The 25540-nt window shown below is 45.3% G+C and overlaps 1 protein-coding gene across 28 annotated transcripts in view; it reads left to right on the top strand.

The window, feature by feature from the left end:
* The window catches only part of TCF4 (transcription factor 4), an 886011-nt gene that overhangs the window by 731289 nt on the left and 129182 nt on the right, over positions 1–25540 (top strand). For all 28 annotated transcript variants that reach the window (XM_085630087.1, XM_085630081.1, XM_085630059.1 and 25 more), the window contains 2 exons: positions 4139–4244; positions 16012–16145. In XM_085630087.1, the coding sequence (XP_085486213.1) occupies positions 4139–4244; positions 16012–16145 (240 nt within the window). The remainder of the gene's footprint in view (positions 1–4138; positions 4245–16011; positions 16146–25540) is intronic.

The raw sequence follows: 25540 nt of genomic DNA, 5'->3' as shown, positions 1-25540 counted from the left end.
GACAGCAATTTGGCGTAAGCCCAACTGGAGAGCACAAAAGGAGGAAGAAGAGTCCGATTTGGAAAGCGAGAAAATGATTTGAGAGTCGTCGGCGTATGTATAGAGAGACAGTCCAGCATTAACAGCAATGTCAGCAAGTGGCCTGACATACAGATTAAAGAGAAAGGGGCTCAAAATGGAGCCCTGAGGAACTCCAAAAGGTGAAGGAAAGACACTGGAACTGTCAGACGCAGAAAAGACTTGAAAAGTGCGGTCAGTAAGGAAGGAGGATAACCAGTCCAAAGCAGAACCGCAAATGCCAAAAGATTTCAAAGTGTTAATCAGGATGGGGTGGGAGATAGTATCGAAAGCCGCGCTCAGATCTAGTAGTATGAGCGCGACTGTATCGCCAGAATCCAATAGAGAACGCAGTCTTTCTGTAACGCCTAAGAGCGTGGTCTCAGTCGAGAAACCTGCACGAAAGCCCGACTGTGAAGAATGGAGTATATTATTAGTTTCAACAAACTTGGCGAGGTGTGTATGGATATGTCTTTCCAGAAATTTGGAAAAGATAGGCAAGAGAGAGAGAGTTCGAAAATTTGCCAGGACTTTGGGGTCAGCAGCAGGCTTTTTTAATAGAGGAACAACCATAGAGTGCTTCCAGACAGGCGGAACAGTAGATGCTTGCAAAGAAAAATTGAGGGTTTCCATAATAACCTGAAGATGGTTGGGATCAAGTTGTTTGATAATGGAAATGGGTAAAGGGTCATTTGGGGAACACGATTTTATTGTACCAAGAATAGAAACAAAAGAAACCAGTTCCAAAGAAGGCCAGAAGGCCATTTGGTAGGAGACATTAGGATGTTCCTGAAAAGTGCGAGCCGGGATTGAAGGTGACATCAAGCAGGTCAGGGAGGAGTTAGCTATTTCAGAATGGATATGCTCTATTTTATCAGAGAGAAAAAGAGCAAGATCCTCACACAATTGCTTGTCAAGGGGCAGGGACTTCGCTATGGTCTGGGCGCCAGCGAGGTTTTTTACTAAGCTAAAAAGTGTATTTGGACGATTTGTAGCAGTATTGATAGTATTACAAGTGTACGCGGCTCGCGTAGATTTGCATAGATCATGGTAGGTTTTCAGAGAATTTTTATATACTATTTTCAAATCCGGGGCATAGTTTCGGCGCCATTTTCTTTCTAATGCTTTGCATTTAGATTTTTCTATTTTAAGACTATCGGTAAACCATGGAGCAGGAGGGTGGTGATAGGTCAATTTTTTCTTTATGGGAGGAAGGCATACATCAACAGCATGGGACAGCCAATTGTGAATATTTTTTGCAGAAACAGGTACCTGCGGAGTGAGGTTAGGAGTATTTTCACTTAGCAGATTATTCAAAATGGTGATATCGATTTTTTTCCAATCCCTATTGAAAAACATAGACTGGGGGAAAGCAGAAGGCAAACTGACAGGAGACGGAACTTCAATAAGAAGTGGTCAGACCAAAGGATAGGTATTGCTGGTTCACATACAATAGAAGAAACATTAGAAAAGATGAGATCTAAGAAGTGGCTGGCCTTATGAGTAGGGCCGAAGTTACAGAGGGTCACATTAATAGCTAAAAAATCAGCGATGAGATTGGAGCATATGACATTTGTGGCGTCTTCCAAATGGAGATTCAAATCGCCAAGTAAGGAGAAGTTAGTGGTTGTCATAAGCAGGGAGGATACCAAGCCAGTCAAAGTAGCCGACCACAGAGAAGAGGGACCAGGAGGGCGATAAATCAAAAGCCCAGAAAAAGAAAATTTAGGGGTAAGTATAAGTTTGAATAAGGCGGCTTCAGAGTTAGGAAGATTGACAGAGTCCAAATTGCACTGAAAGAGGTATTTATAGATAATAGCGATCCCCCCGCCTATCTCAGTGGCTCTGTCCAATCTGGCGATGGCGTAATTGGAAGGAAGAGCAGTAGCAATGTCAGGCCCAGAACTGTCGTGAAGCCAGGTCTCAGTTATAAAAAAGGCATCTGGCGATTCCTCCAGGAGAAGGTCAAAAATAAAACTTTTATGCTTAGGAAGGGAGCGACAATTTAAACTTAAGAAGCGGAACTTAGGAACAGTATTTTCGAGTATCGTAGTTGTCTTACAGTCATACTCCAAAGGCTGGGATAGGGAGAAGGAACAAGGAGCCCCTGAACAGGTGTGGGCAATAGCGTTATCAACAGCTAGAAGAGCGCAGTCAGCATGGCAGATCGGCCGTAATGCAAGAAGTTGTGGCGAGGTGTACACTAACCTTGGGGAAGGCGGAGGGGCCGGGATCCTGGCCCCTTGCCCCGGTCGGCCTTAGGCGCGCCGCCAGCGCGCCCACTGCGCGGGTCGAGAGGCATGAAGGATATATCCTACAAACTATCACGTGCCAACAAGCCCGGTGATTCCCCGCCTCCCCAACCTCCAAACCAACCAGATTTCTTCTGCAATCTCCCTCCACAAAACAAACGGGAAAGCCCGTGGTGGAACGGGGAGTAGGCGGAGCAGGAAAAACTACAACAGTAGCAGTAGTGAAAATGGGCAACAATGCAGTGTAGCAACGGAATACAAGTCTAAAAACAGTTCAGTCTCCTGAGTACAGTTCTTCTTATGAGCTGTAGTTTCTGGTTGTCACGCCTGCAGTCTTGCTAGTAGTTAAAAGCAGTGTGTTGTGGAAGGTGTAGGCTTTGGTTGGAAGGGCACAACGTCATAGGCCAGAGTAGTGTATTGCGGAAGATGTAGTGTGTAACTACAGGATGTCCAGCATCAAAGACTCTGGTAAAGATTCTAGTTTCGGGTATTCCAGTATATCAAAACGAAAATGTAGAAACATAACACAATTAAAACAGATGAAGATATCACAGGAGCAATGCCTTTGACTCTCCAACTGTGAATGGCTGAACGTCGGCGTCGCCAGCTGGCCACAGCTATAGTTCCTTACGCTATAAAGCAGCATTACAGTGCTACGTGACTGCATTGAAGACTATTATATACGGCTGTTATCCTGTTACCCTGTTACTCAGTATGCCAGCACACTCTAATCCTCAAAAGCTGATAGAAGGTGTTATAGGCTGTGTGGGGAAGATGGTGATGCCATCTGAATATATGTTGGAAAAATGCTAAATTATGTATATTTTGGAAAGAGTTTGTGTCTGCAGTGGGCAAATAACGGAATATCCCATAAGATAAAAAATGGGAATGTAAATGTAAATGTGTTTGAGCTTATATAGCGCACAGCTACCCGCTGTGGGTTTCCCGGCGCTTGCTTAGGGAACCCGTCCTGGTATTCCCCTGTGAGATAGCAGGGTATCCACAAGGTGAAAGTCAGGCATCCCGCCGCGAGGGGCCGTTGTGGAGATTAAGCAAGCTATTGCCCAGAGTCGCAGAGTGTGAACCCGTGAGTCGAGGAGGCACCGGGGCGAGAATTATCGAGTCCGTGGAATTTTTAGCCCAAGACCTGCCGAGGCGGGGAATTGAACCCTGGTCCAGGACCGATCTCAGCTTCCGGGTCTGCCGCCTCTAACCCCTGAGCCACACTTCTCCACAATGGTATGGTAGAGCTGAGTGGGGTTCAGACTGTCGTAGTTAGATAAGGTGTTAATACCTAATGGAGGCTCGTTAACCAGTTGCTTTTATCAGCAAAACATGTTGTAACCAAATGTTGAAAGGAGTCGAGGCTCCATTGTTACAAGCATGGCTTCTAAAGTGATGAGAGGTAATTTAGATAGGAAGGATCGTAGAGACCCCGAAAACTAATTCTCACCGATCTAGCTCCTGATACTTAATTGCACGGCTAGGCAAACATGAAGAGTGCTTCACACATGGCTAATGCTCTGGAATGTTTTGATTGATGATTCAGCCGTTGCGTATTGTACTGCTAGATTATGTGGCCATAGGCATTGTGGAGGTGAAATAGAATGGACCACATAATGCTGAAACACATTCTATATTGATACGGACTCCTTTGTACTCGGACTCACTTGAGCCAGACTTTAAACAATCCAGAAGTTGGTGGTTGAGGAGGTAATGGGGTTGAGGAAATAACAACACTGGGTGAGGATTTTCATACTGAAGGTTGATGTGCTACAGTGTTCATTGGCAGTGAATCGTACTAAATCTGCTCTTTACTTTCCTTGTAGGTGTATGCCCCATCAGCAAGTACTGCGGATTACAACAGGGACTCGCCGGGCTACCCATCTTCAAAACCTGCATCCAGCACTTTTCCCAGCTCCTTCTTTATGCAAGGTAAGGGCAGCTTTCAAGCCTGTGATGTTGCTGCATTTAACTATGCTGATGTGTAGAGTTTTTACATGCTGCTTTCTGTTATTATTCGAAGCATCTTCGTTTAGTGAGAGAATCCAAATCTTTGTTCTGTAAAACGTCTGTCGGAATGAGGCTCCCGCCTTTTCTCAGACCACCGTGACTGCAGCACCACTCCTGCCAGAAACAACACAGGGTCTAAAACCTTCTGAACAGGGTCCCTGAAATTTCTGCAGAGTGTTGACTTGGCTTCATGTTTTACCACCTACAGAAATGAAGCAGATGAAGGCCCTCAGACACCCTCACCAAAACGTTATGCCCAAACAGGAAGCACCTGTTAAGAACCACATCCCATAAGTCAGAACATGCGTTTCGACCACATGTTGGTCTTCTGTGACAAAAAGACATGATTAGCCTCTGTCACAGTGTATGCAATGGTGGAAGAATATGCATTGACATATAAACAGAGGCTACTCTGTTTCTTAAGCAGCTTATTGCTTACAGTTCTTTTCAACATTTTAATGTTAATTTGCTTTGCACACTGTTCCTTAAACCTGAGTGTTATGTGAATGTGAGTCGCTGAGAAGTTATGACTGGAAATAGGAGTTCCACTCGCATCCCATACCTACAGAAGAATCCCAGCATTAAATGTCTCTAGAGAGAGTAGTGATTTTAAGGTTGGTAGATAGTGAGGTGCACAGATTGCGTAACATAAGGGATCCTGGGTACTTGCATAGTACTAATTGGGTATTAATTCACACACACTCACCGTGTGGTATTTGCATTCTTCAAAGTGTCATACCAGCAACGTAGGGTTCAATGAAATGTAATGACGTATTCCATAAACGTCACAGTATAGTATGTCCCAACGTTAGTTCTTTCAAAACCTCCTTGCATCACAAAACACTGGATGTCTGGAGTACAAAAATATTGTAGTATCTCAATGTATACATACAACATTATTAATCAATAGTTATCCTGCCGCCAGCACATTTGCCTCTTATTCATATTCAAACCTCACTCCCGCAAAAAGGCAGGAATCTATTGACAATGGTTTTTAAAATATTTGTTGAGATAATTTCGTAAAACGTCGACCAGCTTCTGAAACTTATTGTAATTAAGCCTTTGGAACAGCTTTCTAATTATAAGAATGGAGGGAGAGGGGTGTAAAAAAAAAAAAGAAAAAACTTACCTGCTTGCAGCATCTCTCCTCCGCGTCCCTCGTCGTCTCTCCCGGCCAAAGCAGAAAGCACCAGGTTCCCCATAGCCAATCCCAACGATTCAACGAAGCGATGTGATTGGCTCCCCTAAGCCAATCATAACGCTGTAATGCAGCCTGGGTGGAGAACATGCAAAATGCTCATGAATGTTTGGCTGGCCAAACATTCATGCGCACCGGAGTGGGCAAACCACTCCTCCCCCTGCTCCAGTGAATCAGCTCCCCCCCCCCCCCCTTTCCCCCGCAAAGCTGCCATGACAGGAGAACATAAAATGATAATAATATTGAGTTATCATTTTAAGTTTCCTTTATTTCACTGCTGCGTCACAGTGGGGCAACGCTCCTCTGCCTTAGCGGAGGAGCCACCACTGCTCTTACCCTAGTTAAATGTCAGATGCTGAAAAATAAGTGCCGGTCCCAAATATGAGTGCTGGTGGCCTCCATCAGCTCAAATTAAGCACTGGATGTAACACTTTAACAAATATCTCTACATAAAGCACCTTGGGATTTTCAATGCAGCTTTTTAAGTATCAATAAAGTTGTGAACTCTATCGGACTTTGTCTGAGTTCTAAAACATAGCACCCTATTTAGAAGATACTGCCTCTTCCCAACAGCTATGTGATGCCTGTACAAACGATTCTGAGGTAAACAGTCCACATGTAGAGACCTGCTTATTGACAAAATGTGCGTACCAGACCCCTTTTATCAGTCCTCAGCAACATTATTGACTAGCATGTTAGTGGCTTCATTGAAGAACCTCCTCTCTGCTATGGAATCATGAAATCTCAAGCTCTTCCCAAAGCACCAACGACACTGGCTGACCCCTTCCACTGGCCTTATTTAAGAAAATCCTGCACTCTTCATCATCGTTCAACTGCAACAGTGCCATTCTCAACACATTGTTTGAAACTAGAGCCTTTTCTTTTTCATATCCACTCTCTGGTTGAAAAGCTACACTTTACGTCCTTAATTCTTTGAAGTACAAACTATCGCAAAGCAATGTTTCTTTGCAAAATCAATTGAAAGGGTACCTGCAACTCATTGATTACTTCATTCTCTGGTTTATTTGCATGTCCGCTTATACACTCGACATGAGACTGAATACCGGTGAACAGGGGCGTCCGCCAGGGCTGTGTTTTAGCCCCCACCCTATTTTCTTTGTATATAAATGGGGTGGTGGAGCACTTGCAGCAAATACCATCTGACGCACCAGCCCTGGCGGGCGAAAAAATTCCTACTCTCCTGTTCGCCGACGACACCCTCCTTATCTCTAAGACCCCGAGGGGCCTACAGCGCCTGCTTGATGGTTTCCAATCCTTTTGTACCACCAATCAATCAGTGACACTTATAAAGAGCGCTACATACCCGTAGGGTCTCAAGGCGCTGGGGGGGGGGGGGGTGCCGCTACTGCTCGAATAGCCAGGTCTTCAGCTTCTTCCTGAAGGAGAGGTGGTCTTGGGTCAGGCGCAGGTCGGTCGGGAGGGAGTTCCAGGTCTTGGCGGCCAGGTAGGAGAAGGACCTTCCTCCTGTAGTCGCTCTTCGGATGCGGGGGACGGCGGCGAGGGCGTGGTTGGCTGATCGGAGGTGGCGTGTGGGAGCGTAGAAGTTGACTCGGCTGTTGAGGTAGCTCGGGCCTTGGTCGTGTAGGGCTTTGTGTGCGTGGGTGAGGAGGCGGAAGGTGATTCTCTTGTTGACGGGGAGCCAGTGAAGGTCTCTCAGATGTCCGGAGATGTGGCTGGATCGTGGGATGTCGAGGATGAGTCTGGCTGAGGCGTTCTGGATCCGCTGGAGTCTCTTCTGGAGCTTGGCGGTGGTACCGGCGTAGAGGGCGTTACCGTAGTCCAGTCGGCTGGTGACGAGGGCCTGTGTGACGGTCTTCCTGGTCTCTGTGGGGATCCACCAGAAGATCTTCCGTAGTATGCGTAAGATGTTGAAACACGCCGAGGAGACGTTGTTGACCTGCCTGGTCATGGAGAGGGAGGAGTCCAGGATGAAGCCCAGGTTACGTGCATGGTCTGTCGGTTTGGGTGCGGTGCCCAGGGCGGGAGGCCACCAGGAGTCGTCCCAGGCGGAGGGTGAGGAGCCCAGGATGAGGACCTCCGTCTTGTCCGAGTTCAGTTTCAGGCGGCTGGTCGTCATCCACTCGGCTACCTCTTTCATCCCTTCGTGCAGGTTGGCTCTGGCGGCGGCGGGGTCGTTGGTCAGGGAGAGGATCAGCTGGGTGTCGTCGGCGTAGGAGATTATGCTGAGGTTGTGTTTGCGTACGATGGCCGCGAGGGGGCTCATGTAGACGTTGAAGAGGGTGGGGCTCAGAGATGATCCTTGGGGGACGCCGCAGATGACTGGTCATCAACACAGAAAAAACTAAGTATCTGGTGCTGAACTCTCCTGCTAAACTGAGAATTTCACCTGTCTTAAACAGTGTCCCGCTTGAGAGGGTCACTGTATTTGACTATCTAGGCATCCGTATTTCAGACACCATGTGCTGGAGCTCACACATCCAAAAATTGCTTCTGAATCACAGAAGATTTAAAGAACATCATACCTCAGTAAGCAAGCCCATAGCTCCAGCAATTGTTATATACAAGGCTAGAGGAGCAAGTTCGGCCCTTTATGGAGCTGAATTGTGTGGCTTCTCCAATTTAGATCAAATTGTGAAGTCAGAAAACAAATTCTTAAAAGATCTTATTATGTTGCCCGTAAGGACTCCCACTAGACCTTCGCTACAAGATCTAGGGTGCCACTCATTTAGAGACTTGGCTAGACTCCGCCCTCTCTTATTATGGGCTCGCTTGTGGCGAACCCCAGAGCTAGCCAAGTATGCTGCAGGTCTAAAAGAAGTCATGAACATGGATGGCTAGTATAAAATCAACTGGCTTATCACCCTGAAATTACTGCTCTATGATCTGGGCCTTAAAGAGATGTGGATAACTAGATCTTCTCCACCTAAGGCAGAACTTAAGAAAGCTTACTGGACCTGGGTCCATAACAAGGTTTTTTTAGACCATAAACTAGGTAGGCTTACTGAGGAATTTATGCAGCATAAATTTACCATCTATTATGAACCTTACCTAGACGTTATTCAAAAACCTTATGATAGAGCCTTATACTTTAAGTTCAGGGTTGGCTCACTTCTTAGCCGTGTAATGTCTGCCCAATGGAAGGTTCCCTACAAAACATTAGCCTCTTGTCCAAATTGCACGGCAGAGCATGAGACAATAGCCCATATCATGTTTGTATGCCCAGCCTACAAAATCCCAAGGAAATGTTGGCTTAAACCACTCTGTAGGGAGCTGGGCACTCGTAGCCACTCTGCGGCATTGCACATCTTAAGATATGATTCACGAGCTCTTTATGGCAAAATTCTTGAGCTGGGCATGGAAGATTAGGTCGAGAAACTTAAAAGCCGATCCTTGAATACCTCTATTGCTAAGAGCCAATTCGCGCCCCGCTAATGATTTTATGATGTTTTATGTTATTAATCTAATAAGTTTGTTTTTTAATGCCTATTTAACTCTGATGAACTGTTTTGTATTCTGTAAAATGTTGATTTTTGTTTTAAAAAGCTTTTAAGATATGTTTTATCGAAATAAAGCTAATATGACTGACTGAATCAACTCTCAATTCTGCCTGCGATGATATAAAAATGCTGGCAGATGGTAATGGAACCATACTAAGTTTGCTCCACTTGCCTGTAGCATCTGACATAGTTCTTCTTTCTGGTGTCCTCAGCTTTTCCAAGACCGCCATCTAGAGTAAAGCCTTATTCTTGCTCACCTTACATTTTTAAGTCATCTTGCTTTATCCCTATCCCACCTCCCCTTTCTAGGATTCCTCTAATGAGTGCTTCTAGTATTCATTGATCGTCATTGGACCATACTTAAGTAATTCTGAAATAGAAATATCTCAGACTCAGTCACGCATATCCTAAGATCTAGCCATCTTACAGGTAAAAAATGTATCCTGACGTACCATTTGGTCTTCTGTTTAATTACACTTCCCCATATCTGCTGATCAGCAGAGCATAGCTTTTCTATGGTACGCATTAGGATATGCCTTTGACGTGGACTTGACTGAATTGATTAGGGTGGATGGAGATGGGAATGCATGGTGGCGTTAAACACAAGCCTGCCCATAACTCATACATAATGGAGTGTCACATTTTAAGCGTTCTGTAATGATTTTGGTGCGACTAGCTGCTCTGCCAGGTTTGTATCTACACCATGCTGTAGTAAAAGTTGGAGTGTATATTGTGAAGATATTTTAAGGTGTTGGATTAGGACTTGTTATCTGTGGAAAGTGTAGTCTGCTGTTAAGCACATACTTGGCCAAATGGGTCTTAAAACCCAGTCTAGAAGTAGACGAATGTACACCCCTCCTTAAGACTTTACCCTTCAAAACCTAATTCCAAGACCTGTGAGAGCCTTTTTCTTGAACTGGTCCATTGGGGGATTTGTACAAAGGGTACCAGAAATATAGAACATTGCCCTTGAAACCTATTTTGTTCAGCAAATTTCTGTAAATGCTTCCAGTAAATAGATGATGTTGATGCCACAGGTCCTTCAGTTCTATTACTTTGGGATTGTTTCATGCAGTAGTGATGCACAAAACCACTCATCTATGAAACTGTATTGCAAAGGTTTTTATTTGAACACATTAGTGAACTCCAACATATGGCCATTATCCTATTGGTATGCGTTGATTTACTTTGCTGTTGGCAAATTGGTGTTCACTATATCTGAAGTGAGAGCTGTAAACAAAACAAATGACTTGCCTCCAAAAAAGCTAATCTGCATAAAACGATCTATGGTGGTCCTATTTGAACTGGCCAGTAGTAGCAGACACCAAAAGTTAGTAGTTTCTGTTTGAGCACTTGCGTTGAAGAAGCAAGTTAGGATCGTGGCGCATATAGCATCATTTTTGCTCCACTACAAGTCGCTAGATCATCATCAATCAATCATTATTTGAGGCGTGTGTGCGCACATATGTTTTCAAATTAGAATTCAAACATATGAATTGTAACTCAAGTAACTATATATGAAGGTATTTGTTGGACCTGGTGGTTCTTATTAGATTTCAACATATTCATCATAACATAATACATAAATGTCCCCATTCCTTGAAAGCACCATCTAGGTCGAGCTCACTTTACCAATAATTTTGCAACAATACACTTGAAACTTCACTAACTTTCACCATTTACTGTTTTCATTATTCTAAGTGGGGATATCATTGTCCGTCTTCTGGTGGATTGCATCAGTGCGGGTCCTACTGAACATTAATATTCACAAGTATATAACATTTATTCATGGGTTAGAGTGCCTGCAATTCTCTGAAATGCTTATTTATTACATTTATTTGGATCTTAACGGTAACTATTGCACTTGTAAAAATGCAGCCGAGCTCACAGAACTTGGGTAAAGCTGCTCTGGTCTATAACTTCTCATGCATATCTTATCCCCACCTCTCAGAAGATCCACTTCGCTTTTTCAGAAGCATCTTTTAAAATACACACCTTGCTCTTTGAAAAGCTAGACATAGCATTCAAAGAAAAATAAAACGTGATGGTCGATTACTTGAATTAATGTCATCCACTAATAATATTGTGGGTTTCATTCCAGCCCATCTAGCAGGGAATTTTGGCACTATAGACAGGGGCCATCCAGTTGCAATTGAACTGTGGTCCTGTTGAACTAGAAAAGTCCAGCCTGAACTGCCAGGTCACAACCGATTTGGGGATGAACACAAGCAACCCCCTGGTTATTGTTTTCTTGGGCATCATTAGATAAGTGCAGCTTGACTCCTGTGATAAAGTGAGCAGTGGGACCCACCTCTCAGCATTGCCCTCCCACTTAAAAAAATAAAATAATGGACAGAATGCTTAAATTGAAACCTTCACTGGCAATTACTGTAGGCTGTATTCCAGTCCATCATTTTTTCTGCCCAGTGTACCATTACAGAGAGGTACAAACACATGCAAATCTGCTTTGGTTTTGCTCCAAAAGGATCAGGCCGGCCTGAACTGATAGACATACCCATTTCAAACGGGAACACAAGAAACCTCTGACCAGTTTTGACTTTGTATGGCTTCATCGGTGAGATGCAGTTTGAATCCCAAGCCATAATAAGCCACGGGAAATTTAATCGCAGGCGATGGTAATTACTCTGAACTGTATTTCTATCATTTTTTGCAGACTGTAGCACTATAGGCTGGAACCAAACACTGGCAACTCAGCCTTTGTCCTGCTCCCCTAGAACACTTTAACTGGCTCTGCTAGCCCCGTCCCATATGAACATGGTCAGAGGCAACCCCAGACCAGGGATAAACAAGAGCCAGAAAGCTTACACTGGTGATATTACAGTGCACAATTGGGTGTAGACACACAGTGGGACACCCAGGCTGACGTAGCTCATTCCCTTACACACACCACTATATGTTACATAGGTATCTCTCATATTCTGGGAGATGTGAGTGGTCCCAAACATGATAGAGTGTGTATATTTGTCAGGCAGGACCAGTAGACAGTCTCCCCAGCCTTGGGTGTAGTTAATAAGCGTGTACCCCATGACTATTCATTCATGGGGTACGTGGCAGTCAGCTGCCATTTACTGTTATTTAAAAGAAAATGGTCTTGATGGTACTAGTCAAACGTTAACATTAAGTCCTTTTGGGGTGGGCCACTATCTACAGCAGTGTTGCGGATTCTCTTTGGGAACCGCTTCTTCCAAAATCATGTACAGCAGTAATACAAGTCTCCTGTGCAGGAAAACATACCCAGTCAATCGGAAATGTTGAAGTGAAGAGCGGGCGGTGTATGGCTAGTGCACCAGTAACATTCTGCCCACAAACCTTATAAATACCTGCTTCTGTCTGAAGCTGCTGTACTGTGCCATACACAGTAGTACTGGAGTTGCTCTAACTGCACATTTCTTCTCACCTTTCACTGTGATGCGGGATGTGGGTTCCTTGTAACCACAACACCCAGTCTGTAGAATGCTTCTCTCAAGCGTCTAGAAACAGTTAGTTTGTGTGCATTTAAAGAAAGAACCAGAATCCTATTCTTAATGTTACTGTCAACTGGATCTTACTAATTTGGTTTTATTGTATATTTTAGTCCTTTTTACGTTTGAAATCCCAGTAGTTTTACTTGAAGGCTTTGAGCAGGCCTGTTTGCATTTGTTAGACATTTTATTGTGATGACTGGGCAGTAGCTTACAGATCAGCACTTAGTGTAGAGATCTTGCCTTGCTTTTTCTGAACTGTTTTCCGCGTGTCTCTTAAGGAATTGGGTCATCTACAGCTAACACTTGAATTCACTCACTCACCGAAAAAAGCTCTTTTCATGACCAATGATCTAGTACACTTATGCATTTCACCTACAGGCTTTTCATAGTACTGTGTTTAACTCTGGTGTTGACAGTGGGTTTCTGATGGATGGACGGTTTGTTCCTTTTATACCTTTCAGAAATATCCAGTACTGAGATTATGAAACATTGTGCTAATGTTTACTGTACTCCATTGGTGCCCTTAATGCACTAAATGGCCCTCAGTAAAGGCATATCTGAGGCATGCGAGGCATACATGAGGCATGTCTGCAGTATATATTATGCATGTCAAAGTATACTTCCTCCTGCAATTCACTGAGGTAATGTTATTTGTGATCTCTTCTTGCAGAAAGCTTTCCAACTTCTGTGCCCAGCAGTGTCCAATTGTTATGCCTTCTCGCCTCTCGCTGTTCTTCCCTGAATTTGCCATGGTCCAGTGTTCCCATTTTATGTTGTCAGGGGCCTAAATAAAAAAGACTCTGGACTTAGTATAATCAGTTTGCCTTTACAGTTTCACTTTGTGTTGTCCATTGCATTACAAAGAAAGTTAGAAGTTTGTTATCACTGTTTGTGGGAGCTTGTTCTGTCAAGTCCATAGTGTGATCAAAATAATTTTCATCTTGGAGGACTGTTTTTTCTCAATGACCCTAAGTACACCAACAACAAACCTTTCCTAAACTAGCCTGAACCTACTTTGGCCATATAAATATCCTGTATTAGTTGATTTTAGTCCACTGACCTACTATGTGGTTTCCTTTAGTTCCAAGATGGCAGAAGACTCTACTTCTGCTCAAGAGTTCCCGTCTGCCTTACTTCTCATTCTCCCTGATAAAAGATCTTAATTGATGAGGTAGGGCAGACGGAGTCTCCCTATATGGGGTCTGGTGTCACCAGGGCTGATTTCCATCTAGAAAGGTTAAAGATAGTCCCTCTCTTATGTAATCAATATGAAATATGTTTCTTCAGCAAAAGCAAAGCTATGATGTACAAGGGGTATTTCCCGTGGTGCTTCAACTTTAAATAATTCCCTTTAGGCATCCTATTCAGGAAAACCTAGACCGTCCCACATATCTGTTTTTGTATTGTTTCAGGCTGGGCTTCATGTTTAGGTGACGTCCTGTAAACTTTTATTAATTAAAGATTTGCAAGCAGTAATATGCGAATTTCTAATCAAGTTATTCACTAGCACCAGGGACCTATGAAATTAAACTTTCATTCAGAGATCAACATTACCACAATGCCATGACAGAGCTCCCTTCTGACATGGTACAGCTACATTAAATAGATTTACGTTTAATGAATAAAGACCTTATGAACAAAACAGAAAGCATGACCTGTGTTAGGCTAACTCTTATTACGAGTCTAAAGTCCACTTGAGAGAAGGATTAGCCATCTCTAACTCAGTGTTTCCCAAACTGTTTATAACCACGACCCACTTTTAGCATGATAAATGTTTGTGACCCACCTAGTGTTAATGGACATGAGGCGGGCGATTTTTTTAATGTAAATAAAGCATCGGGTTGTAGCGCACTGTCATTTACAGAGATCACTAAATTTACACAAACATACCGATTTACTGATAAAAATAACATTATAACCAAATGATAATGTGTGGAAATTGGGTTTCAGTGAATGATTATCATTTGTGCATCACCAAGAAAAGGGGCTTTGGTTTGTTTTGATCGTATTATTTGTTTCCATCGCACTTCAGAATTACTAAAAAGAATTGCTTAATTTTTGCTTTCCTAACTTCTGAATGAGTATAGTTCATATACAGCTATTAACATTTTGTTCTGTGTTACAAAATATTACAACCTACAGCCTTTCCTTTCACACTCCCTGTACCCTAGCTAGATTGTCACATAATTCACTTTACGTTTCTTTCTGTGGCTGCAAAGCGTGAGTAGTTTGTAAACAGCAATCCCCATGTTAAAAAAACAGAAGCAGCAATTTGTCAGAAGACATAGCCTTACATTTAACCTCTGTCATTGAAGCTCAGATAAATACAGAACTTAAAGGAATCTTTATTTATTGCTTTCACTTTTACGACCCACCAAAAGTTGGCTCTGGTCACAACCTACAGTTTGGAAAACCCTAATCTAACCCATTTGTTGTGAAAACAATCTGTGAAACGCCCACTCTTCACGAGCGGAAGGACCTCCAAGCGCTTTGCTGTGCTGAGAAGTTCATGCCCACAGGACTGTGACATCTTCAGCTCGGCAAAGTTCAGCTCAGGCAGCCAGACCTGTGTGCAGTTAGTGCACATACAGCACCTCGCTGCTTGACTGGAATGAAGAGTGTCTGTCAGGCTGACCTTTGCTCAGTGTGATGAGCACTCTTCATGTTTGCAAAAAGGTGGGGAGGGGCTCCAAGCCTTAAGAACGGGCTGCTACTGCACTCTACCTATTCTGCAATGGATGTCTTGGCACAACGCTCTTTAAATATGTCCCATGTGATTGGATGACAAATATGACCCCATGTGGTGATGGTGAGTGGGGTTAAATGGGCTTTGAAATGAGGTCTGCAGACTGCCCTTTTGGGTTGCTGTGATGCATGAGATATCACAGTCTGCTCCCCACTACTTAAAATTTTTATTTCAGAAAATAACACTGCCCAAGTGTGCACTTTGGACCGAGAGGTCAGTGTTGATTAAAGGTGATCTGCTCCATGGACTGTGAGTGAGCCTACTGCACACAACCATCACCTATGCACAGGGATTTATGTGACCGGCTTACTGGGCATAAGGTGTGGTTGTATGTAATGCCAAGTGTTCACTGCAAACAACCTATGGCTCTGCACAGTCACCACAAATCACTGCAAAGTTTTGTTGAAGGTGAAGTGAGTAGTGGTTTGATATATTACAATTAATGTAATCCTATTCTCTCCTACATTTCTCTACCTTATCAGAGCAATATTCTTTTTTAGTTCTGGTATAATAAAGACTTTTGTCTGAGAATAAAAAGTACAATGTTCGCTAAACATTAATAAAAATATTTATAATCCAAAAGAGAGCCAATTTTAGGCATTTTGTTAGTTGCACCTATAGATTCATCCATTATTTTGTTTTGGGTTGGTTATGAAAATGATGGCGTGTAATTGTTTTATTTTTCAATACATTCGGCTTTGTTTAATGTTTGTGCGCTATAAAATGAAAAGTATTATGAGCAACAGCACTTCAATACACTTGATTTAAATGTACATTTCAGATGGTCATCACAACAGTGACCCATGGAGTTCCTCCAGTGGGATGAACCAACCTGGCTATGGAGGGATGTTGGCCAATTCTTCTCATATTCCACAGTCTAGCAGCTACTGCAGTCTACATCCACATGATCGATTGGTAAGACATCTTCTTGGTGGCACACAAGTGGAAATATCACTGACATCATTGTTTACAGCACTACTTTGTTGTTTTGTGGTGCTCTTTGTTTTTGTTTTTCATTGTATAAAAAGTATAAAAGTTTTTTTCTTCAGATTTATATTAAATCTCTAGAATTGAGGCAGCCTCTTTAAGGTAAATTAGTACATATGTTTAGAGAGTGGATGAAAGAAGCAAATACTGAGAAATGAGATCTAGTGCTCTTACAAGTTGACTAGAGTACTTTCTTCAGTCAGCCGAGTCATAATTACTCCTGTACCGACTCTCACCTACTTGAAGTGTCCCTGCTCTAAGGACCTATAAACTAGTTTGCTAGGCAAGGTCACTGGATGCCCACTTCTCAGGATTCCCTTTCTATTTCCATCCTTCCCTTATGTTGTCCCGCTGTATGAGTAAGCACAGTTTCATATTTTTTCTATATGTTTGTATGAAGTACAGTGCTAGGCCTGCATTGGCAATCTGAGCACCCCTTGGTTTGTATGAAATAATATAAAATGTAATTCATCCCCATTTAAATTGTATTTATTGATTTAGTTTGGATGCTTCTCTCCAGTTCTTGTGATTTAGGTTACTGTTTCAAAGACTAATTGCTAAATAGTACTTTTTTACCGAGCACCGTCCCTAAATACAATTTTTCAGTGTGTAGTGCCACGTTTAGGTGGAAACACTAAGCTGGGAACCCCACGCACTAAGCTTCATTTGTTGTCTCTACTTTACTACATTTTGTGTTGGAGTGCATGGTCATACATCCACACCACCAAGATCTTTTTATGTTGCATTACATTTCTCCCAAATGTAGCATCAGAGTAGCATCTGTGAGCTTTACAATTTAGGTATGTACTTTACTATGTAGTTTACTGTAACGCCCTGAACGTCTCAGGATCGTTTAACAGACACGATAATGAGAACGCAACCACTTGTGAAGGTTTAGTTATTTTAATGAAGGCAAAAATAATACAAGGAATAAACAAAGGTTATAGTCACTGGAATCCTCCAGGCTAAGTACGTTACCAGCCCACAGCACGGATGGTCCTAACCGTCCTCTGCATATACGCCGATCCCGGCGTATGCCAACAGAGGGCAGAAATGAAATGGCCGACAATGCCAATCGGTAGGCTGTGAGGGGCACGAAGAGTGTTGGGGAGAATCGAGGAGTCAGGGAAACACCCAGCCGGGGTCTCTACCTGAAGGGAGCAGCCGCTCAACCTCTTCCTCAGACTGCACCGGGACGCGGAGTCACCTCCTGGTGATGCGTCACCGATACCCCAATCACAAGCAAAGAAGACTGAACCGAGAGCAGCCGCTCGATCGATCCTGTGGACTTCCGAGTCTGTAACGCGGCAAACACCTCCTGGTGTGCGTTACAGCTGGCAGTCCCTGTATCTCTGGTCGGGCTGGGAGTTACGACTCCAACCAGCAAAAGCGCCTCTGCGCTTTGACTCAGCCGAGTCAAAAACCGAAGCTCAATGGTTATCCGGTAGAGCTTCCGGGTCCTTCACAGGTGACGATGGGGCAAGACACGGCCCAGGGAGTAACGACTCGACCTACCTCCGTTCTTGCCTTACTGGAGCACCACTCCGGAACACTGCTCTTCACTAAGCAGGTACGTCGGTGTAAACACAATATCCGACAGCGTTGTACCTCCCGGTTCCTCCCTTTATAGGGCGTGTTGTCCTTGAGTTATGTAACAGCTCTCCTGTTTACATAAGGGCGTGTTTTCCTTGAGTTATGTAACAGCTCTCCTGTTTACATAAGGGCGTGTTTTCCTTGAGTTATGTAACAGCTCTCCTGTTTACATAACCTCTCAACCGCTAAGCATCCTGGGAGATGTAGTCCGTTTTCGCTGGTTACCGTTTTCCTCCCCTCGCATGACAGGAATTCTTGACATTTACTCTATAAATTCCTAATTCCCTTTGAGAAAAGTAGATTAAATAAAGAAATACTGCCACATTTAATGACGTTTCCGCAGCTACTTGATATGATGATGGAAAACTCTACTGGCACATCATATATTTTTACAAACTGCCCTATTATTCATATAGGAAAATAGAATGCTTTGAATTTCCGAAAGTGTATTAATTGTTAGCACCACTGCCAACAAACAGGGAAATTAAATAGCTTTTTCTCCCCTTTTTTTACTATGGAGACTGTTCTTAGTCCCACAATAGATGTACATGACTAAAGAACAAAGATAAGGGAGTTTTCATTAAAGAATGCTATGACAGAGGTGTTCAATTTAAACACCTTAATATACTTTGTCTAGCCGACGATTTGCTCGGGTTCTGAGAGTGAACAAGAGGTTCGAGGCATGTGGGCTGCTGAATTCATATCTGTGCATAGATCGCCGCCTAGTGTTGGGTCCGGATGTTTGCACGTTGTTGTCCTGGAAGAGTCTTCGAAGTATACTGAGATAGGTGACTCCTCCCCTGGACCACAGTGCGCATGGGCATCCTCTCCATCCTCAGATTGTTTTTTTCCGCCATTGGGTTCGGATGTGCTTATCTTGACTCAAGTTAGGGAAAACTTTTTTTCAGGCCAAAAGGCCTTTAGTTCGCGTCGGTACTGTTCCCGATCGGTATCGACAGTTACTTGTTAGTTTACTGACTTCAAAAACAACTTTTTTGCATCATATCCGACCATCGACCCCACATCGACGATGGAATCGAGGACACCATTCAAGCGGTGTCCTGTTTGCAATGCGAAATATCCCCATGTCGACGTCCACCCGGTGTGCAACAAATGCCTTTCACCGGATCACGACGAATCCACATGTATGGCCTGTGCCCGATTCCGATCCAAAAAGACTCTCCGGAATCGACGAGCAGCGAGACTTGAAGCGCAGCAAGCTGCACCGGCCCCAACCAACATCTTCAGCGCCGAGGACGAAGATGTGGAAGGCGTGGAGAACCTACCCTCCAGCCCCGCTTCCGAACACGATTCCGGATCGGAAGACATCGAAGACCAACTCTTTCACAGGGAAGAAGCCGACACCGAGGTAGGAGACTACGATGAGGCCTTAGGGGCCGAAGAAAGTGGCTCCGGTGACGAGCAAGGCCTACCCGTACAGACGGAGGATATCCCAGTGCGTCAGTCTATGGCTCCGGTCGAGGGATCGCCTTCGGGCCTTACCCAAGACCTATCCCGCAGTTCTTCGGCCCCGCCCTCTGGCCCGGCCTCGGACATTCAGCGAAAGCCATTAGTGCCCAAAACGACTGGTTTTCCTTCCTCGAAACCGAAACCAATAGTCGTATCGGTTCCGGAGAAACCGAAACTGAAACTGGCACTGGTCGGATCGAAGCCCACTACACCTTCGACGCCAGCCAAACCCGTCGGCACCGACCGCACCAAACGGGACTTCGGTGCCGAACTCGCAGCAGCCGACGTCGGCGCCGACACACGGAAAAAGGCCATCGGTACCGCCAAACCGCCTCGGCACCGAAACAATCGGCTCCGGCCACGAAGGTCAAAATGGCCGCTGCGTCGCACACCACTTCGAAAGCAGCACCTAAGGCCCAATCATCGACGCCGTCGACAGCTACTACCTCTCCTCGACTCGATGACCCCGTGGCCCCGAAGAAGTCCACGCCTGCATCTACAGAACCGCTCGGCGCCAAAGAACCGTCGGCGTTCCAGGTGCGACAAGTTGCAGCGTCCTTGCAACGCATCAAAGAAAAGGCAGCCCTCCAGGACACGTCGGGCTCCGAGCCGAAAAAAGCTCAAAAAGCTTCTCCAGCAACACCCGACATCACTTTTGGCCTGCCGCCATCCACGGCGCCCAAACTGTTTGAAATCAGAACACGTGTCACCCAAACTAGGATCACACCTGCCGAACGCTCTCCCACGGAGACGTCACCGTCCCACATCATCGATGCCGACACCGGCAGAATTATGCTCCACAAGCGGAGAATATCTTCCGAGCGAGCTTTGGACTCCTACCGGATCCCGCTAAAGAAAAAGCTGCCAGCGGATTCGGAACCAGTTCTCTACGAACGTCTCCATACCTCTTACCTAGATCCACAGCCCTTCTCTCCGACACCCTCCGAAACCGACGTTTTGGAGGACTACATGGGTGACGACGTCCCCTACCCCAAGGAGATGGACCCTGAAGGCCAACAGGACCCTGACCAGGCTTGGGATGACCCTGTAGACCCGGGTGCACCTATGGATACACAGGACACGCAGCTATATGGCGCGAAAACGTCTCCCACAGAGGACACTGCCGCATTCAACGCCCTCATTGAACGTGCTGCGGCCAATCATGGTGTGCAACTCCACTCTGACACAATCGAGGACGATTTTCTAATGGATACTTTCGCATCCTCAGAAAGGAATATCAAAACTCTACCCATGTTGAAAGGTGTCCTCAAACCAGCAAAGGACATTTTCAAAGAACCCACCAGGGCAAGAGTAATAAACCCCAGGATCGACCAGAAATATAGGTCGGCGCCTGGGGACCCTACGTACATTAGAGGCCAGTTGCCTCTGGATTCCATCGTAGTCGCTAATGCTCGCAAACGGGTGCACTCGCAGACAACTGGGGATGCTCCTCCCCCGGACAAAGAGTCCAAGGTGCTAGAGACCTCCGGCAAACGGGTTGCAGCCCAGGCAGCTAACATATGGCGTATTGCCAATACCCAGGCGCTCCTAGCTCGCTACGATCGCGCACACTATGACACATTAGAAACCCTACTCCAACATCTCCCTGACCAATACAAAGAGGGAGCAGAGATCCTCATCAGGGAGGGACAACTCCTCACGAACGCATCCATTAAGTGTGCACTGGATGCCGCAGATACAGCTGCCAGAGCAATAAACACCAGCGTCATGCTACGACGACACGCCTGGTTACGAATCTCCGGATTCAAACCTGAGGTTCAAAATAACATCCTCAATCAGCCGGTCAACCCCGACTACTTATTCGGACCAGAAGTTGACACCACCCTAGAAAAAATAAAAAAGGACACAGACACTGCAAAGTCCATGGGGGCTCTCCAAACGCAGACCTTTCGGAGTGGCTCCTTTCGTCGCCCCGGAAATAGAGGAGCAGGTAGAGGTCACAGCAAACCTACAACAAGGGCAACACACAAAGTACCTACGATAAAAACACCCGGGGTGGTTATCGTGGCTCCAGCACAAAGGGCAGAGGACGCGGATACGGCAATACCAGGTCCTCTCCCAAGAACAAACAGTGACGCCCTCTCCCTTCCTCCCGACCACATAACACCTGTCGGGGGAAGGCTACAAAGGTTCCTGTCCACGTGGAACACCATCACCACGGACAGGTGGGTCAAAGATATTATCAAACACGGTTACTGCCTAGAATTAACCTCCACTCCACCCACAATACCGCCAAAACACCGTCCTATGTCCTCAGAGCACTTAGCGCTATTACAGCAGGAAGTGCTAAGTATGCTGGAAAAAGGCGCAATAGAGGTCGTACCCGTCCACGAGCAAGGTACGGGGGTGTACTCCCTGTACTTCTTAATACCAAAAAAGGACGGGTCACTCAGACCTATACTAGACCTGAGACCCCTCAACCGCTACATTCTCTCAGAGCATTTCCACATGCTCACCCTACAACAAGTCCTCCCGCTGCTCAAACAGGGAGACTTCCTGGCCACGCTAGACCTCAAAGATGCGTATTTCCACATACCCATTCACCCCTCACACAGAAAATATCTCAGGTTCACTATTCAAGGGCAGCACTACCAATTCAAGGTTCTTCCCTTCGGCGTGACAACAGCACCCAGAGTTTTCACAAAGTGCCTAGCTACTGTGGCTGCCCATCTACGGAGGCAACACATTCACGTCTACCCTTACCTGGACGACTGGCTTGTTCAGGCAAAGTCAGCCCAGCAATGTGCCAGCCACATGTCCCGCACCATTCACCTTCTTCACAGTCTGGGGTTCTCACTAAATTACCCAAAATCACATCTCCAACCCGCACACGTACAACAGTACCTAGGTGCGACCATAGACACTCTGGCAGCCACAGCTCAGCCAAATTTAGTGAGGATCAACAGCATGCAAATGCTGATTTCCAAGTTCAAACCCCAACACTCCCTTCCTGCGCGAGTGTTCATGCAGTTGATAGGCATGATGGCCTCCTGCATTTTCATAGTCCCACACGCGAGACTACATATGCGCCCGCTTCAGGAGTGCTTAGCACGTCAATGGAATCAGGCTCACGGGCAACTAAAAGACCTAGTGTTGGTGAGCGGTCGGGCATACAACTCTCTGCATTGGTGGAATCCACAAAACCTTTGCAAGGGCCGACCGTTCCAAGAGCCTGTTCCACAAATAATACTGACAGCGGACGCGTCTCTCCAGGGATGGGGAGCTCATGTACTCAACTACACAGTGCAGGGACTATGGACAATACAACAAAAGAAGATGCACATCAACCTTCTAGAACTGATGGCAATCTTCCTGGCAATGAAAGCATTCAAAGTACACTTGTGCAACAAAGTCGTGTTGATCCGGACGGACAACATGACTGCCATGTACTACATACAGAAGCAGGGAGGAACACACTCTCCACAGTTGTCTCATCTGGCTCAGAGCATGTGGAAGTGGGCCATTCAGAGGAACATGTTCCTCATGGCGGAACACCTCCCCGGCAAGGACAACCAAATGGCGGATCTGCTCAGCAGACACAGCCACCAGATGCACGAGTGGGAGTTACATCCATCAGTACTCCAACCGTACTTCCAGCAGTGGGGTCATCCAGAGATAGACCTATTCGCCACAAGCGAAAACGCAAAATGCCAAAGCTTTGCCGCTAGGTTCCCACATCCGCAGTCACAGGGCAATGCGATATGGATGAACTGGTCCGGCAGATTTGCGTACGCTTTTCCCCCAGCACCATTGATACCGCTGGTGGCACGCAAACTCAGACAACACTCACTAACACTCGTCCTGGTTGCTCCAACATGGGCACGCCAACCATGGTACACCACCTTTCTCGAACTTTCCGTGGTGCCGCATCAAAGGCTGCGGATCAAACCCGCGCATTTGACGCAGAACCATGGAGAGATTCAGCACCCAGATCCGCAACAGCTGAACCTGGCAATCTGGCTCCTGAAGTACTAGAGTTTGGCTACCTAAACCTGCCACCTGACTGTATGGACATCATTAAGGAAGCTAGAAGACCCACTACCAGAGCTTGCTATGCAGCCAAATGGAAATGGTTCGTAATTTATTGCAATAACAATGACATTAACCCGCTAGACGCATCATCCAAAACATAATTTGTTACCTCTTACACCTATACCGATGCAATCTGGCATACACCTCAATACGTGTCCATTTGACCGCAATATCAGCCTATCTCCAGAACAGGCAGCACCTCTCTTTATTCAGAGTGCCTGCCATCAAAGCATTCTTGGAAGGACTCAAACGAGTAATTCCTCCAAGCCACCCACCAGCTCCAATGTGGAACCTCAACTTGGTCCTCACACGCCTGATGGGTCCACCCTACGAACCTCTACACTCATGCGAAATTCAATTCCTCACCTGGAAAGTAGCTTTCCTAGTAGCGATCACTTCTTTGAGGAGAGTTAGTGAACTCCAGGCACTAACCGTTCAAGAGCCATTCATACAGGTTCACGCCAACAGGGTCGTACTACATACCAACCCCAAATTCATGCCCAAGGTGATATCGCAGTTCCACATGAATCAAACTATTGAACTGCCTGTTTTCTTTCAAAACCCACAAACTGTTGCAGAAAGAGCACTCCATACACTGGATGTAAAGAGAGCCCTCATGTACTATATAGACAGGACTAAAGTCTTTAGGAAAACAAAACAACTTTTCGTTGCCTTTGCCCCACACCACAAAGGTAACGCCATCTCCAAAGCAGGTATAGCCAGATGGATCGTTAAATGTATTCAAATTTGCTATCAAAAAGCTAAACGCACATTAACGATTCCCCCACGAGCCCACTCAACACGTAAGTTAGGGGCCTCCATGGCTTTCCTGGGAAACATTCCTTTGCATGATATATGTAGAGCAGCCACCTGGTCCACTACACATACATTTACCAAACACTATTGTGTAGATGTGCAATCGAAACAGCAGGCAGCTGTAGGACAGGCTGTTCTCAAAACTCTTTTTCAGACCGCTGCAGCTGGCACTGGTAGCCGCCGCTAATAGAGGGTACTGCTATATATTCTATGCACAGATATGAATTCAGCAGCCCACATGCCTCGAACTGAATATGCTACTTACCAGTATGCATCTGTTCTTGGCATGTAGGGCTGCTGACATTCATATCGCCCACCCTCCTCCCCGGCGCCTGTAGCAGCTGCAGCTCTCAGAATTACTGTAAGCATGGTCATCACTTTCTGTATCTACTCCATCACTGCCACAATGGCGAAAAACAATCTGAGGATGGAGAGGATGCCCATGCGCACTGTGGTCCAGGGGAGGAGTCACCTATCTCCGGATACTTCGAAGACTCTTCCAGGACAACAACGTGCAAACATCCGGACCCAACACTAGGCGGCGATCTATGCACAGATATGAATGTCAGCAGCCCTACATGCCAAGAACAGATGCATACTGGTAAGTAGCATATTCATTACTGTCAGATTAACAAACCAGAATTTTAAGACGTGCTTAACAGTGAACTTGTGTTCTCCTGTTATCAAATTATTTACTAGAGATTTCCCCAGTATGTGTATGACCTCAAAACCCTTAGTTCAACTGACATCACTTAGCTCAGCTTGAAATGTGTGGCACATAGTGCACATTTGTAGACTGTCCTTCAGAACGACACACCCAAATGAGAGAATACTGATGTATGTGCAAATGTGGGAATCCTAAAAATACTTTACTACTAATTAGTGTAAAGTAAATGAACCAAATCGGTGACTATATCCACCATTTTGAAAACCAAGTTGTTCAGGCTGCAGATAGGAAAAGGGCAGCAAATAGCAGTTCAGTTCCCCGCTGCGGGACACTCGCAACAAGGCAGTCCTAAGACTCCCAGAATGTAAAGTTCTCAATATGAGTGCATCCTAGCTGCCCAACCTGCTCTGTGTGGCTTCAGAATACCCTTCAAAATGTATTCATCAAACCAGTCAATTTGTAATTGTCTGAAATGCAGACAATCTGAAGGGTTGAAGCAATTTAATGTTTCAGATAGTCTTATTGGCTATCCTTAATGTAATGATTTGGGTTCTGTGAGTAGAATCTCCGATAGGTTGCTGGTCAGCTAGACAGAATAGCCAGGGCAGTCTGCACCTTCCTAGACAATTTTATGCCCATCTCACGTTGCTGCATTGAAGTAGTTTTCATGCAGTGAACATTTTATTGGCAAAGGACGAAAACGGTAATTTCCTCCATATGTACA

The sequence above is a fragment of the Triturus cristatus genome, chromosome 2_1 (genome assembly GCF_964204655.1).
Source record: "Triturus cristatus chromosome 2_1, aTriCri1.1, whole genome shotgun sequence".
In the NCBI taxonomy this organism is placed as follows: domain Eukaryota; kingdom Metazoa; phylum Chordata; class Amphibia; order Caudata; family Salamandridae; genus Triturus; species Triturus cristatus.
Note: the sequence above shows the minus strand (reverse complement) of the source record. Positions and strands in the feature narration are given on the sequence as shown.